General features: G+C 40.6%; 2 protein-coding genes across 4 annotated transcripts in view; one reads left to right on the top strand and one right to left on the bottom strand.

Moving 5' to 3' along the window:
• The window catches only part of SLC12A6 (solute carrier family 12 member 6), an 88,045-nt gene extending 76,971 nt beyond the window's left edge, over positions 1-11,074 (top strand). For both annotated transcript variants that reach the window (XM_082618130.1, XM_082618131.1), the window contains exons 16-25: positions 69-188; positions 1,199-1,303; positions 1,705-1,873; positions 3,201-3,396; positions 3,961-4,130; positions 5,050-5,181; positions 5,764-5,871; positions 6,072-6,256; positions 6,660-6,793; positions 7,999-11,074. In XM_082618130.1, the coding sequence (XP_082474256.1) occupies positions 69-188; positions 1,199-1,303; positions 1,705-1,873; positions 3,201-3,396; positions 3,961-4,130; positions 5,050-5,181; positions 5,764-5,871; positions 6,072-6,256; positions 6,660-6,793; positions 7,999-8,090 (1,411 nt within the window). In that variant the 3' untranslated portion in view covers positions 8,091-11,074. The remainder of the gene's footprint in view (positions 1-68; positions 189-1,198; positions 1,304-1,704; positions 1,874-3,200; positions 3,397-3,960; positions 4,131-5,049; positions 5,182-5,763; positions 5,872-6,071; positions 6,257-6,659; positions 6,794-7,998) is intronic.
• On the bottom strand, positions 10,990-16,017 carry EMC4 (ER membrane protein complex subunit 4). Of its 2 annotated transcripts, XM_082618138.1 has the most exons (5): positions 15,832-16,017; positions 15,382-15,496; positions 12,280-12,433; positions 11,804-11,964; positions 10,990-11,318 (listed from the first exon to the last, which is right to left on the bottom strand). In XM_082618138.1, exons 1-5 carry the CDS (start codon positions 15,915-15,917, stop codon positions 11,283-11,285), a joined length of 552 nt encoding a protein of 183 aa, XP_082474264.1. In that variant the 5' UTR covers positions 15,918-16,017; the 3' UTR covers positions 10,990-11,282. The 2 variants fall into 2 exon arrangements, with proteins under 2 accessions (XP_082474264.1, XP_082474265.1); XM_082618139.1 differs by lacking the exon at positions 11,804-11,964.
• Between the last annotated feature and the right edge of the window lie 7 nt (positions 16,018-16,024).

Raw genomic sequence — 16,024 nt, 5'->3', positions numbered from 1 at the left:
GGCACAGACTTCTTTTTCAGCTTCTTAGAAAAACATTTAAAAAATTCTTTTTGTTTTTAATTTTCTAGGGCCCTCGCTTTCATGGGAATGAGTATCTGTCTGGCTCTGATGTTTATTTCTTCCTGGTATTATGCCATCGTAGCTATGGTAATAGCTGGTATGATCTACAAGTACATTGAGTACCAGGGGTAAGTCTGGATATACAACCTGATTGCTGCTAAAACTATCGAAACTGGCTAGTTTGGTTAGAGCCAGCCTGGTGAAAATTGCATTAGGGATCCAGGAGACTTCATTCATCTGTACCTAAATTTTGTACCCCTAATTCTCTTAGTCACCTTATGGACATAAGCCATTGATCATAAAGGGAACCTGTTGAGAAAGTATGAATGGATCAGGGAAAAGATAACTAAAAGGATGTACTGAAATAGTAATGATAGTATTAAAGTATACTTTGCCATACAGCAGAGACTAATACAACATTGTAAATCAACTGTACTCCAACAGAAATCAAAAAAAATAAAATAACCAACAAGGACCTACCGTATAGCACAGGGAACTCTGCTAAATACTCGTATATGTATAACTGAATCACTTTGCTGTGCACCTGAAACTAACCCAACATTGTTATCAACTATACTCCAGTACAAAATTAAAATTAAATAAAAACAAAGTATAACACAAATATAAATATTCTTGCTTATCTCTTCAGGCGAGGAATTGTGTCTGAAATGGAAAATAAATTAGTCCTGAATAACTTTGTAACAACTAAGACTTCACTAACAACGTCCCAAAATTAGGAATAAATAACACTCTGATCTAGAAGATTACACTGAGTTTTGCTTTCTCTGCAATTATTTTTGAAATAATTTAAACTTTGGATCTGTAGTAATTTCCTAATCCAAATTGCTATTTTACATTATTGCTTTCGAATAGTTACATCACAGGACAAGTTAAGTGACCCTTCCAGCCTTTATTCTGAACTGTCGTGTAGTGCAGTGTGTTGGTGAAGGGTAGTGTTGATCTGCTTACTGTGGGTTCATTATGTTAATAGAGAGCATCACATAAATATTCAATATGAGCTTTAACGTTCTACCTTGTGTGTATGTTACTTTTAGATAAAGAAAAAGTAAACTGTTTTTTGAGGTTGTACTTCTTATGGTTTAAATCTGTCTCTGCTCTTTTCTCCTCTTTCTCCCAGAGCTGAGAAAGAATGGGGTGATGGTATCCGTGGGCTGTCCCTCAGTGCAGCCCGATTTGCTTTGCTTCGGCTGGAAGAAGGACCTCCACACACTAAAAACTGGAGGTAAAAAAAAACCAACAGAGCTTAGTGGTGTTTGGCACAGAGTTACCACACAGAAAGGTGTGCTTCGTTGATTAGGAAATCATGTGGCTCAAGGAGTTCATGAAATGGACATGCTTTGACTGATTCTAAATTCTTGATCCTCTGTTCCCTTTTATTCATGTGCTATATGATCTAGACTTCTACCATTTTCATTCTTCCTTCAAGACTGATCAATTTGAGGTAATACTGGGAAAATTCAGAATAACTGTGCAGCCGCACCTTATCATTTTCTCTAATCTCTTCCTTCTGTCAAAGTACGTGTTTTATACAGATCTCCTGAATTAAAGGGTAGACTTGTCATTCTGTCCCCAGACCCAGAGTGTTTTCTCATCCCACCCCCTTCCCCGCCAACCTCTTTACAGGCCTCAGTTGCTTGTACTGCTGAAACTAGATGAAGACCTACATGTCAAGCATCCTCGCCTCCTCACCTTTGCTTCACAGCTTAAGGCAGGAAAGGGTCTCACTATTGTGGGCTCTGTCATCGTGGGGAACTTCCTGGAGAACTATGGTGAAGCTTTAGCTGCTGAGCAGGTAAGAGTCAAGGCTTATTGACCTAGTGGAATTTAGCTTATGGTTTTGTGCTGTTGAGTCATAAGACCTCAGATTTCTAAATTAATCCCTTTCCTGAGTGATCTAGGGGGTGTCCTTCATAGTGCTGACTTGAATGGTCATATTCTCCCAAATACTAAGATGAACCAGAAGGTAATAATTTATTCTTCCCATTTAAAAAGCATTTCTAAACTATAAGATTATCAAGGCTAAGCACCATTTCCAAATAGATTCCAGACATTGACTGAGCCCTGAGAGAAGTCATGTAAATAAATCACCCCTTGAACTATGGTGATGGTTCCTCTCAATCTTGTGACAACAAGGAGCGATGAGCACATTTGCTTCCTCTTTCCTAATCTACGTGGTACCATGACCAAGATTCCTTTGCTACTTCTGATTTGCTTATGGGATATTAAAGTTCTTCCTGAAGAAGAAAGTAGATTTCACTCTATTACAAATGATAGAACTCACCCCAGAGAAATTTCAGTTACATTTCAAAAATTTTACTGGATTTCATTTTGGAATACTTTGAAACCCTAGAACTAGAAATGCTGAAGAAACATTAGTCCAGAATGATCATAAAAATAAATAAAAAGCACGGTATTGGAAGTCAAGAGACCCCGATTATCCTAGCTACACCACTGACTTAATCTGTGCCTTTGGGAAAATCATATCCATTTTCCACACCATTATTCTCTCTACCTTTCTACCAAGAGAGTGAAGTAAGACTAAATGAAATATTATCTCCAAACTGGCTTGAATAAATAAAAGAATAGTAAAACAAATACAAGTGTCGCAAGTAATCACCATTAAAATATCAAAAGGGATGTGGAAATAGCAAAAACAAAAAAGAAAACATACCTGAGATAATTCTAAACTGAAACTGAATCGTCATATTGAATTTCTAATAATATGAGTCAGGGCAAGACTGGGACTAAGGAAGGAAGGAGATTATGTTCACACTCACCCTGGGCAATTAAGAAGGAATATTGAATATTCACTTTGTGACGATCCCTATTCTCAATTTGTTTGGTATGTTAGAAAGAAAAGCAGAAGAGAGGAAAAGGTAGAGGAACTATCAGTACATGTAGACAACTACCTACATACGTAGTAAGCACTTAGCAAGTGAAAAACGCAAAGGATAATAAAATTTCATTGGGATAAATTAAACTTTTTGAATTGTTCTGTAGAAGATAACGATCTTATGCAGAGTTTGGAGGGGGGAGGGGAATATAATACGGAGAAGGAGTAAGAAGTTAAAAGACCCAGGATGAAGTAATTCAGTGTTGAGATTCTGTCTCTCTTTCAGACCATAAAGCATCTAATGGAGGCAGAGAAGGTGAAAGGATTCTCCCAGCTGGTGGTGGCCGCCAAGTTGAGAGAGGGCATTTCCCACCTCATCCAGTCATGTGGCCTTGGGGGCATGAAGCACAACACAGTGGTGATGGGGTGGCCAAATGGCTGGCGCCAGAGTGAAGATGCTCGAGCTTGGAAGACTTTTATTGGTACAAAACATTTCTCATACTATCCTGAGGGCTCAAATAGAGGATATACCCTAACCCCACCCCCCAGCCTCCTAAAGTAGAGACAGTGTCCTTGCTGAAGCATAGTCTCATAAGGGCACCTAAATAACTACTAGTAGTAATAACCTGATTCTATTCACCCCCTCCAGCCTTACATAATGTCCATCAGTTGTTTATCTTGCCAAGTCTTACGTTAGGAATTATCTCTGAAATTGCCATATTTCCATGTGTGATCTCCCACATTGACATTCTTCACAGGAATTGGAAGAATTATTCTTCAGCATCAAAATCTCCCCAATTCACGTATCCCCCACTTAGGAATGTAGTAATCAGAATACACCTAGTAATGTAAATCATAGTTCTCAGTCTAATTCTGTTAGCTATTCAAAATTTTTTACTTGATTTGGTATAGCCTACTGTGTAAATAGGACACCTTGCTCCAAGAACTGTCAATGGGTATTATCCTTTCTTTGCTGACATGGTAAGAAGCAAGGTAAGCCTCAGGGTTCATCCTGCTTATCCTGATTCTCTCTGTTTTCTCTCTAGGCACAGTTCGAGTGACAACTGCTGCCCATCTGGCCCTGCTGGTGGCTAAAAACATCTCCTTCTTTCCCAGCAATGTGGAGCAGTTTTCTGAGGGCAACATTGATGTGTGGTGGATCGTGCATGATGGGGGGATGCTCATGCTCTTACCATTCCTACTGAAACAGCACAAGGTATTTTGACACCTTTTAAAACAAGTCTTTCTCCGTTAACTTCTGTCCTGGTTCACTAGACAGAGAGTCTTCCTTTCATTCTATAGTGTTGGGGCTTAGAAGACTTGGGGATTATTCTTGGCTTTCCATGATTCCAGATTCAACCTTATAAGAAATAGTTTTCTTTGTAGTTGATACCTATCTCCAAGGGAAATTCAGCAAATTAATAGAGCTCCATATGAGCCCTTGGAAAAAAACATTAATAAGTGAATTTTAAAAAAAAAGAAAAAGACTAGGGCTTCCCTGGTGGCACAGTGGTTGAGAGTCCGCCTGCCGATGCAGGGGACACGGGTTCGTGCCCCAGTCCAGGAGGATCCCACATGCCGCGGAGCGGCTGGGCCTGTGAGCCATGGCCGCTGAGCCTGCGCGTCCAGAGCCTGTGCTCCGCAACGGGAGAGGCCACAACAGTGAGAGGCCCGCGTACCACAAAAAAAAAAAAAAAAAGAAAAAGACCAAAATACTGGAAACCTAAGAGGGTGTGTGTGTATCTTATACATATATATGTTCATCCTTTGGTAAGACTGAAATTTAAAATAGTAAATATTATAGTCTGCACAGTGTCATCAGTATGCTATTTGAGTAAAGCACCCTCTTAATGTATCATGTGCCATCTTTTCCGTTTTGCCAGTTTTTTTCTTGTTATGAAATAAGAACTCCCTTAAACTATATTTTATGCGTTCCTTGGTCAAGCTTTTGCCCTAACAATAATAATAGCAAGTAAGTAAAATAAATAAATAATAATATGGCAAGTAAGAATCTAGGAACATATACCCTGAAACCGTACAAGATTGTTCTAGGCAAAAGTGCCATTTGTTTTAAGAAATAACTCCTTTTTGCCTTCTTGCATTTAATTTTCCATGTGTATGTGGTACTTTCTCAGGTGTGGCGAAAATGCAGCATACGGATCTTCACAGTAGCCCAACTAGAAGACAACAGTATTCAGATGAAGAAGGACCTGGCCACCTTCCTGTATCACCTTCGCATTGAGGCAGAGGTGGAAGTGGTGGAGATGGTGAGAAAGCTGAGTTTGAGATCAGAGAGACTACCCTGTCATTCTAGAACCTCTTCTGGTTTGGGAATTTCTTCAGCTGCAAATGTGGATTAATTCCTTAGTTCCAACAAAACTCTCATATGTTGATCTAGATAAGTACAATGCATATGTGATGTGTATTTAGTGGTAGTTTTTAATTTTTGCTTTCCTGTTTGTTTGTTCCATAGCCCTTCTATTTCTGCTAGATTCTAATCTGCTTAATACAGTTTTATTAAGTTTCAGTTCATATATTCGTGCTAAGATCACACATAGCTTTTTTAAAAAAATAACTTGTAAGTATTAAAAAAAAATAAGACTGGGGTTTTCATTTTGTGTTTCAAGGAAACACATGTCATGGTTAGATTGTGGAAAAGACCCAGGGCTCTGGATTTGATCTACAATCCACAATATTATTATATTTATGTAGCTCAATGACTGAACAAAAACTAAAACCTAGGTTGATATTGTGATACTTTCTCTGGTATAATTTAGTGAGTGGAAATGAAAATATATGGTTCTTTCTCTTTTGTGCTTATTGCCTACTCTGTGTGATATCTATGGCAGCATGACAGTGACATATCAGCTTATACTTACGAGCGCACCCTGATGATGGAGCAAAGGTCCCAGATGCTCCGGCACATGCGACTATCCAAAACAGAGCGGGACAGAGAGGTGAGATTTTGCTGCACTGACCTAATCCTGGCCCTGTGAAGTCTATCCCTGAAAGGGATGATAGTATTGTTCTCAGCATGACAGATTCTTTCCTGATTGCTTCATTGGTTATTCCACTATAACCACATTTCAAAATAATTAAATATGAAGCATGAGAGAAAATTGGGTATAGAGTCATAGCTATGTTGGGCCTTCCTCAGGCACAGCTGGTAAAAGATCGGAATTCAATGCTACGATTGACCAGCATTGGCTCTGATGAGGATGAAGAGACAGAGACCTATCAGGAGAAGGTGCACATGACCTGGACAAAAGACAAGTACATGGCATCCCGGGGGCAAAAGGCCAAGTCAATGGAAGGATTCCAGGACCTACTTAACATGCGTCCGTAAGTTTTCCTACTCATAAGCTTATCACTTAACATAGTAGCCTAGTTAGTGCCACAGATGGGGCACCGCCTGAATACACAGGACAGAATCTAGTCTTCATTTCACCCCAAATCCAGCCATCTTTCTATTGTTTGCCTATGCATATCAGCTACCAGTTAACACTGTACACAAGCTAACCATCTTTCTTCCTGTCCGTACTGTGTTCCTGGTATAAAACAAGCAAATGTAGAATGGGAAAACCATGATATCAATATTATAAGGCAATCAATCATTTGTTCATTACATCAATCATAGTTAAAGCAAAAAATCTCTAAAATCTCAAGTTTTTTAAAGTTGACAATATACCTAATTTTCTCTTTGCCTTAACCCACCTGTTTCTTCCCCACCACGCTCCCCTTCCAGGGACCATTCCAACGTGAGGCGGATGCATACAGCAGTGAAGCTCAATGAGGTTATAGTTAACAAGTCCCATGAAGCAAAGCTGGTTTTGTTGAATATGCCAGGGCCACCCCGAAACCCTGAGGGTGATGAAAACTGTATCCTTTCCAAGAGCAAAACTTCCAGTAGGGAAAATCTTAGCCTGTGTTAGTTAGTTATCTATCTATCTATTTATCTATCTATTTATTTCGGCACGTGGGCCTCTCACTGTTGTGGTCTCTCCCGTTGCAGAGCACAGGCTCCGGACGCGCAGGCTCAGCGGCCATGGCTCACGGGCCCAGCCGCTCCACGGCATGTGGGATCTTCCCGGACCGGGGCACGAACCCGTGTCCCCTGCATCGGCAGGCGGACTCTCAACCACTGTGCCACCAGGGAAGCCCTTAGCCTGTTATAGATGGGACACTAAGTAACTGTAAAAGTCATTGTCTATGACTTCCTCTCTTGAGGAAGGAAGACTGTTAAAGTCTCAGGCAAGGATCCTTACTTAGTGATAACTACTCTCCTTCAGGGGAGTTGGGTGTAACATTTTCTCTCTGAACCCTAAAGGGACTTTTTAGGTGGCATATTTGCAACATGACTTTTAACGTTCAGTGTATAGAACCCTTTCTGACAGTCCTAGAGATGGAACACCCACAGCCCTTCTCCTTTCCAGGCTCTGCCCAGTTTGCAAAGCCTCTCTCTTTTGGATGGAGTTAGGGGAGAGGCAGTTGAAGTGGAATCTCCTCTGAGGGGGAAAAGTTCTTCTTCATACCCTAATTCCAGGATTGTTTTTATGGGACCCCTTCAGCACTTCAATGGCACAGACAGGTCCATTCCCACCAGTGCCATTAAGGAAAAGAGGTTAAAAGAAAACAAAGAGTAAATCAACTATATTTGAAGAAAAAAAGAAAAAAGAACTGGCAGAAAAAATCTAACTTGAGCAGGTTCACTTGGAAATTACTGGGGTTCTCTCCTGGAATCTTACAAGCTGCCCCGTTGTGGCTTTTTCTTCTTTCTGCCTTACTTGCTATGTAGTAGTAACACATTACTTCTGGGTTTCCCCCATTTTAAAATAACATTTAGAAAAAAAATCTAACAAATGGGAGAGAGTCTTGTATTATTTATGCAAAGAGGCTAGATCCCCAGATTACTTCAGAGTTAGACTGAATCCAGAGTTCAGACTTCTCCAGTTCTGAATATATAATAATTAAAACAAGCATGTTGATTTTGCAGCTTCGTAGTCAGATAAACTCAGATTATCATGATGCCAGGTTTTAAATTGTGCTCTTCTCCTGCCTATTTGTCTCCTTGACAAATTCTGAAGACATGGAGTTCCTAGAAGTGCTCACCGAAGGACTAGAGCGAGTCCTTCTTGTCCGAGGTGGGGGCAGTGAAGTGATCACCATTTATTCATAATCTACCCCTGAATGACTCTGCTGGGCCTCACCTTTCCAAAAAGGCTTCCATCCTCCATGGAAGTGCCAGCTCTTTACTACCACTCCCATCAACTAGAGACCTGTGTTCTGTGTACGTCACGCTGAACTCTTTAACGAGCTGAGCCTCAAGTACTTGTGCAGAAAAGTACAAGCAGATCTGCTCTTTGCTACCATATGACCTGCTGTCCTTAAAGAAGCAGATATTCCCTCAACCTCAGAACAACGCTCAAGTTCTAGAAGCCATGCCTGTACCAGATAAAGGCAAGTTAGAATTAACAAGCTAAACCAATAAAATGAATTGGCAAAGGGGATGCTAGAAATTCAACTGAAGACAAAAGACAAGTACACATCTAACATTAAAGATGAGTCTCAGAAGTCATGATTCAATGATGACACCATGGGGGTAACAGCCAGAGAGACACAGCCTCATCATACTAAAGAATTCATGGCCAAGTACATGGGGAGCTAACATCTTTGTGGAGGCATCCGTGGCAAGCCAAGATGAAAATTTTTGTCAGTGTATCCACTGCTCTCCAGGACTCTAATTTTACATTAGGGTACTACTATATAAAAACTGAAACATGAAACGGCAGCCCCTACTTCCTCCAAAATAAGATTCCCCCAAAATATGTTTAAGTACACATAACATACTGTGTTGTATATTTCAGCTGTTTCTCAAACCCATCCTGTGGTTAGGATTGTAATACAGGCACTGTTACCATGGAAACTGTTTTTTAAAAGGTTGAGTAAAAATTATTTCTTTCAGGTTCTTTGCAAATGGACAAACTAAGCAAACTCCAAAAGGTAGCTATCAAGATTTACATAAATGCAGTCTGTGGTTACCTGTGCGACATGGGCAAAATATATAAGCTGTTATCTAAGAAATGCAGATGATGATGCATATTGACCTATAGGTTCTCCTTTCCTTCTCCCTTTTATGCCCTCTGGGTTATAGGCACAGATCAAAAATCGTAAGAACAAACACACTAGGAAGACTGGCTAAAATCCTTTCCTAAAACCTTTGGATTATCCTTCAAAGGGAGAATCCAGCAGTGGAATTCCAAGTTTATAGCCATACTCCTTCCATAGTGCCAAAGTTACTGAGCTGCTGCTACTCTTCTTATCTACTTCACTGAAGTGGCATGCAATTGGCATTGGCCTGTTTCAAGAAACTTATTAGGAAACCTGTGGACTCATTCCCAAAGCCAGCCATACTGAAGACTTGAGGGCATGCAGCTCAGCACTAAGTATGAGCATTTTTTTCCTTTCAATTTTATTCTTCATTTTGACCGTAGAAACTTGGATCTGAACTAAGAGATTATCCAAGGTAACAGTCTTCTATTTGTTTTGTTTTCAGAAAGCTCTAAATGTGTCAAGGAATTGCTTCTGCAAGCTTAGCTTTTTATTTGCTAACCTAATGATCACAAAACACCTGCTTTTCGAGCATAGGGAAACTGCCCTGTGTGACTGAGTGGTACTTTCATGTATGTGAAATCTTCATTTATTGTACAGGATAGATAGGGTGTTCCAAGAAACTATCTTGCCTGTATTCATGTCTGCTTTTGAATTTCATTTTATTAATAATAAACAGTACCACTCTTTCATTACCAGTAGGATATGGAGCAAGCTGACTTGCTCCGTAGTCTGCAGACTATTCATCTGACCATTATGGACGGAGGAGAAAAACCCTTCAATATGGCTTAAGAAACTGAGTCATTTTGGTTTATTCCCTTTGCTCTTCTCTCAGTGTCCAGCCCAGTCAGGTAGCAAAGCAGACAAGATCTTCTAAGTCTTTTTTTTCTGCTGCTTCCTGCAGAGGGTAGAAGCATTGTTTACAACTTTCATTGCAACACTCCATTGCTAAGTTGAGTCCAGCAGTAGTGGAACAGGTACCCTAGGACCCAAGCTATTAAAGACCCATGATCTAAAGGTCAGCTTGCCCAGGAATTCCTTTACATTTACACAAAACCTCTGGCCAAATGGGCAGAAAGTAAGGTCAGTTTTAGAAGAGCTTTTTGTGGCTGGAGCTCTGTAAGAATCCTTTAAAGGGATAATGGAATTAGTGGCTACTAATACAGCCCCTACTTTAGGCCCTAAAACACAATCACTGTTACATGGGGAAGTGGTTATTAGGCCAGATTTAAACTCATCTCTGTCTAGGGCATTTCATGTCTATGTGTTGCTTATATTGTCTGCAAAGTGTCTTGTCTCTTTTAATCACTGCAAATAAAGCAATACCGAAAACTTGATGAGAGAATGCACCTTAGGGGAAGGGGCTTTGTGTTTCAAGCGGGAAGAGAAAGGAAAGACCTCCTCCTGCCTTTTGAAGAGATCCAGCTTTTAAGTCTTAGCTATGACTTTACCAGGGCAGGTTATGACAATAGTCATTTTCCAACTGCTGACCCTCTGCCTTTTATAGCTATCTTAAAAGCTTAAGTTTGAATTGCAGCATCTGTCTGACAGGTGCCAAGTTCCTTTTGGCAGAAAGATCACTACTTTGTATCTTCCGTTGCCTCAGAACACTGTGGCCCCAGAGATCCCGCCAATCCTCATTCTCCCTAAACATGTTAAAAATCCATTTTTGTGGATATTAAAGTAGCAATTACCCTGTAAGCATTTTATGTGCTTTTTTGGTCTGGTTTATTTTTCTTTTCATCATGTATAACCTGAATTCAGCATTAGTTTCTCACATTTTCTCACATTTCTCTAGTATCTCCAACAGAATTTTTATGTCCCAGCTTGTGTTAAATAGAAGTGAAATATTAAGGAGGATAGATTTAAGGGAAACTTGTGCAACTTTTTTTTAAAGCACTGTTCTCAACCATTTAATTTATTAAAAGGAGATGCTGCTGTAGCTCTTGATTTATCAGCAACCACTCTTTTGTTTACAGAGTTATGGTTTTATTTGTTGTTTTGCTCTCTACTGGAAACATAAATAAAGTTTTCTACCTTATTTTCAGTCAAGAGTTGTGGTATAGTTTTTTTGTGTTTGTAGTGATATGTACATTGTCTTTCTAGGATTTGTCTCTTCACCATGGAGAAAAGAGACCTTTTGGTCCTTCTCAGTGAGTGATAATGTTAAGGGTTGGTATGCTGAGGAGGAGCCACTGGGCATGAAGGCGGCTGTAAATGAGCTCCAGATACATAGGCACCACGTGCTTCTTTCTCAGGTTCACAAAAGCAGTCCTCCTCCACTGAACTCCATCCTCTGAAAAAAGAAAAAATGAATAGGTTAATGGTGAATGAGTACTGAAATAACTTCCTGAATCAAGTACTTAATACTTTAATCATAAGCTCTATTTTGCTTTACCTTTAAAATATAACAACTTCCAAACTCCTAATGGATCTTATTTCTTTTTTTTTTTTTTTTTTTTTTTTTTTTTGCGGTATGCGGGCCTCTCACTGTTGTGGCCTCCCCCGTTGCGGAGCACAGGCTCCGGATGCGCAGGCCCAGCGGCCATGGCTCACGGGCCCAGCCGCTCCGCGGCATATGGGATCCTCCCAGACCGGGGCACGAACCCGTATCCCCTGCATCGGCAGGCGGACTCTCAACCACTGCGCCACCAGGGAGGCCCTGGATCTTATTTCTTAAGAAATGAGCTCTAAGAGCAACAGTGATCCCCCACCATCAAATGGATCTACTATTTACTGTACATTACATCTACCCCAAATTTAACTTTCCTTTTGCCTTACCTCAGGGGGCTCAATGAAGGCTAACCAATCTGATGCATGTGTAGGCAAGAGTCCCATTGACTGGCACTTATAAACAGCCAATGCCAAACCCATAAGGTTCCCAATGAGATACACCAAACCTTGAAGAAACTTCTGGCTTGAGCTTTCTAGCATCTTGAAAGCTGTTGAGGTAACAAAGTGTCAAACACCAAAACAACTTTTTTTTCAATACCAATCAGGCCATATATTAATATATATAACACAGACAGTCCAGTCCCATAGTAAGAGTAAAAATAGAACCATTAAAGGTGAACAAAAACCCACAAGCACCATTTCCTCCTCCATGCCACCACCACTGCCATCACCACCCTGCACACCCTCCTACTGCAACTAGCCAAGAGCTAGCTGTGCCAATGACTTCCCGTAATGGGTTCTGCCGAAGAATTTGCCTTTGATTCTTAAAGCTTAGGGAGGATTATTATTTCAAGAATACTTACTGGCTGAAATGGCCATAAGTGCCTGAATAGGTCGCCAAGCCATCATACACACCATCATAGTTGGGAAGATGGAGATAGTATTGCCTGCCATGTACATGATGAAGAGGTTCATGGGAATCTGTTTCAGGGGACCCAAGGCAATGTCCCAGCAGCGCTAAAACAAACACAGTTTTAACCTCTGATCACTATCCTCAGTCCTACGTTATATATCACTGGTGTTAAAGTCAAACGAACACAATTCCCAACTCTGTGCTTCTGAGTGAGCTGGCTCCTCAATTCCACCACCTCTGCCCTTCTCCCACTTTGCTCTTCTAAAGATAAGGCATCCTCACCATTTCTTTTTTTCCCCATGGGTTTCCCAAATACCATTTTTCCCCATGACTTGCGGTAAAGAAAAGGCTTCCCTACTTTTGTTCTTATACTTCTGCATCTATCACTGGCCCATCTACAACTGAAGAACTAGATAAATCCACATAGTGGTAGATTAGCATACCTCAATAACTAATAGAACAAACAGACAAATCCAGATATAGAAGATCTGAATGATATTATTAAACAATTGACAAATAGAACACTGCACTCAACAGCTGCAGAAATCACATTCTTTTCCAACACACGTGGGACATTTACAAAAACTGACAACTTACTGAGCTGTGGAGAAAGTGTCAATAACTCTCAAAAAACTCAAATCATACAAAGCATATTCTTTGATTATAATGCAATTAAGCTAGGAATCAATAACAAAAAGATAACTAGAAAATCCCCTATGTGTTAGAGTGAAAAAATGTGCTCTAAATGATCCACTCATCAAAGAAGAAATTTCAGTGGAAAACAGAAATATTGTTAACTGTGGGACACAGAGCTTTGAGAAATTTACACCCTTAAATACATATTAGAAGACTAAATAAAAGTAAGCATCTATTTCAAGAAGTAAGAAAAAGAATAAATTAAACCCAAGGAAATGGAAAGGAAGGAAATCAAAATGAGAGCAGAAATTAATGAAATTTTCTTAAAATCAACAAAGCCAAAGGTTTTTTCGAAAAGATTAAGAAAATACTGGTGAGCCTGATGAATAAAAAGCAAAATATTCAACAGCAAGAATGAAAAAAGGGACATCTCTATAGGTCTTCCATATATTAAAGTGATCAATATTATGAATTTTGGGGAAATGGCTAAATTCCTAGAAAAAATAACAACTTACCTAAACGGCATAAGAAGTTGGAAATTTAAATAGTCTTATAACTTTAAGAAACTCTGTAATTAAGCCCAAATGGTATCCCTTGGCAAATTCTAAACATTTAAGGAAAAAATAAAGCCAATCTTATACAAACTCGGAGTAGAAAAAATGAACTCATTACTGTAATATGGGGCCTCATAAATACCAAAACTGCCAATGACATTATGAGAAAAGTTTACAGACCAGTATCACTCATGAACCTAAATGCAAAAATCCAAGGGGCTTCCCTGGTGGCACAGTGGTTAAGAATCCGCCTGCCAATGCAGGGGACACGGGTTCGAGCCCTGGTCTGGGAAGATCCCACATGCCATGGAACAACTAAGCTCACGTGCCACAACTACTGAGCCTGCGCTCTAGAGCCCATGAGCCACAACTACTGAGCCCACGTGCCACAACTACTGAAGTCCACGTGCCTAGAGCCTGTGCTCCGCAATAAGAGAAGCCACCATGATGAGATGCCTGCGCGCCACAATGAAGAGTAGCCCCCGCCCGCTGCAACTAGAGAAAGCCCGTGCACAGCAACCAAGACCCAGCGCAGCCAAAAAAAAAAAAAAAAATCCTAAACAAAATATTTAAAGTAAATCTACCTATATAAACAAAATAATATACCCCTGTCCATTTGGGTTTATTCACATAAAAGAATAAATGGCCATATGTGTAAACAGTTGCCTTATCTGTCATTTACACAGATCATTTATATGAGAGTTTATTTACAGAATTCTTGTTTTTTAAAAATTTTTTGGCCCTGCCGAGCAGCATGTGGGATCTTAGTTCCCTGACCAGGGATCAAACCTGTGCCCCCTGCGTTGGAAGCATGGAGTCTTAACCACTGGACCACCAGGGAAGTCCCTATCCGAGAGTTTAAATATCAAATCATCCATACAACAGAATTGTTCTACAATACATATTTTATAATAATCTGCCTTTAAAATCACACCATTTTAGTAATACCTTACTATCATGTATTATTCATATTATGCTTTGATGTACCAAGATGAAAAATGACAGGACACTTATCAAGAAAATCACTGACAACAGCTCTGTCATTTTCATGTTGTGAAAATCACTGCATTTCATGAATCAAAGTTCATTTAATACTGAACAATATTAAGGCGGAGAGGAAAGTGCCAGGCACTGTTCGAGGGATTTGGGAGACAAAATCTTGCTCTCATGGAGCTTACAAGAGTAAAAAGAGAGATAATAAAATAAGTAAACTATATATGAATTATATGGAGAAATATAAAGTAAGAAAAGACAGGGAGTGCCATGAGGGTAGACTTGACTAAGAAGGTAACATTTGAGAGACTGAAAAGGGATGAGACAGCAAATCATAAAGGTATCTGGGGGAAAAGGAAAGAACAAGTACAAAAAGCCTGAAATAGAAGCTTGCCTGGCATATTTAAGGAGCAGCAAGGAGGCCCTTCTGACTATAGGAGTGAACAAAGGGGAAAATGGTAGGAGATGAAGTGGCTTAGACCAGGATGATAGATTACAGCAATAAGAATTAAGATTTTGAATCTATTTTGAAGGTAAAACCAACGGACTGTTCTGACAGGTTAGTTGTGTGGTATAAGGGAACTCCAGTAGAAAAAGATGACTTGAACTGGAACGCATTGCTACCACTAGCTAATTTTCAACCTACTTCCTTATATCTTATGTTCAAACGTCTTTTATTTTTACAATTATTGAGCACTTTTGGATCTGATATGTCAACTAATGTAACACTAATCTCAAGCAATTTAGCTATCAAATATTCGGGATAAGGGCCATCTACAGTAAGACATTCATGTGCTGCATGGGAGAAGAGGGTGGGTGTGTAGGTCAGGACTGGCCCAAGGACTATAGTGACATCTATACCTCTGTACCTTCTCCACTAGGATCCGGTCTGTCTCTTGCACGCTGGTATCAGGCACTTGCTTGTCCAAGTAACCAACTGGGTACAGCGAGTCTCCCTGGCCACCGCCCCGGTCACTTCGGCTCCTAAAGACCAAAACCAAGAAACTAAGGTTGCAGCCTTCCACACTTCATATTCCACATTTCCCGTTCGAATCACAGGAATAAAGATCCTCAGATGCTTCTACCCAGATTAGACCAGCCCTCTCGTGGGTTCGTCAGACCCTTGCCTGTAGGGAGGAATGAAATAAGCATCCTTTGGTCACAGAAACCTCTATGGCAGAGAAGCCGCTAGCTCCCCAGGAGTCGTTTCTGGGCTACCCATCCTTTTCAGGGAGTTGGGCCTGAGGGTTCAGGTCCTATTCCTCTAGGGTACTGCTGGGGTGGGAGCTCTGATGTCGAACTTTGCCCAGGCACCTCACCTGCTGCCTCCTCCAGGTCCGCTCAGCTCAATCGCCCACTTGAAGCGCCGGCCTCGGTTGGCCACCAGGCTCCCCTGTGCCGTCATGGCAACGGCCGCCTCCCAAAGCTGCAGAGCTCCCGACCAAAACGCAGCCAGGCCCCAAGCCCAACGGCGTCCGTCACTTCTGGGGCTCACTCTGCAAGTCCACATCC

Source organism: Mesoplodon mirus (assembly GCF_964341445.2).
Source record: "Mesoplodon mirus genome assembly, chromosome: 4".
Taxonomy (NCBI): Eukaryota; Metazoa; Chordata; class Mammalia; order Artiodactyla; family Ziphiidae; genus Mesoplodon; species Mesoplodon mirus.
Note: the sequence above shows the minus strand (reverse complement) of the source record. Positions and strands in the feature narration are given on the sequence as shown.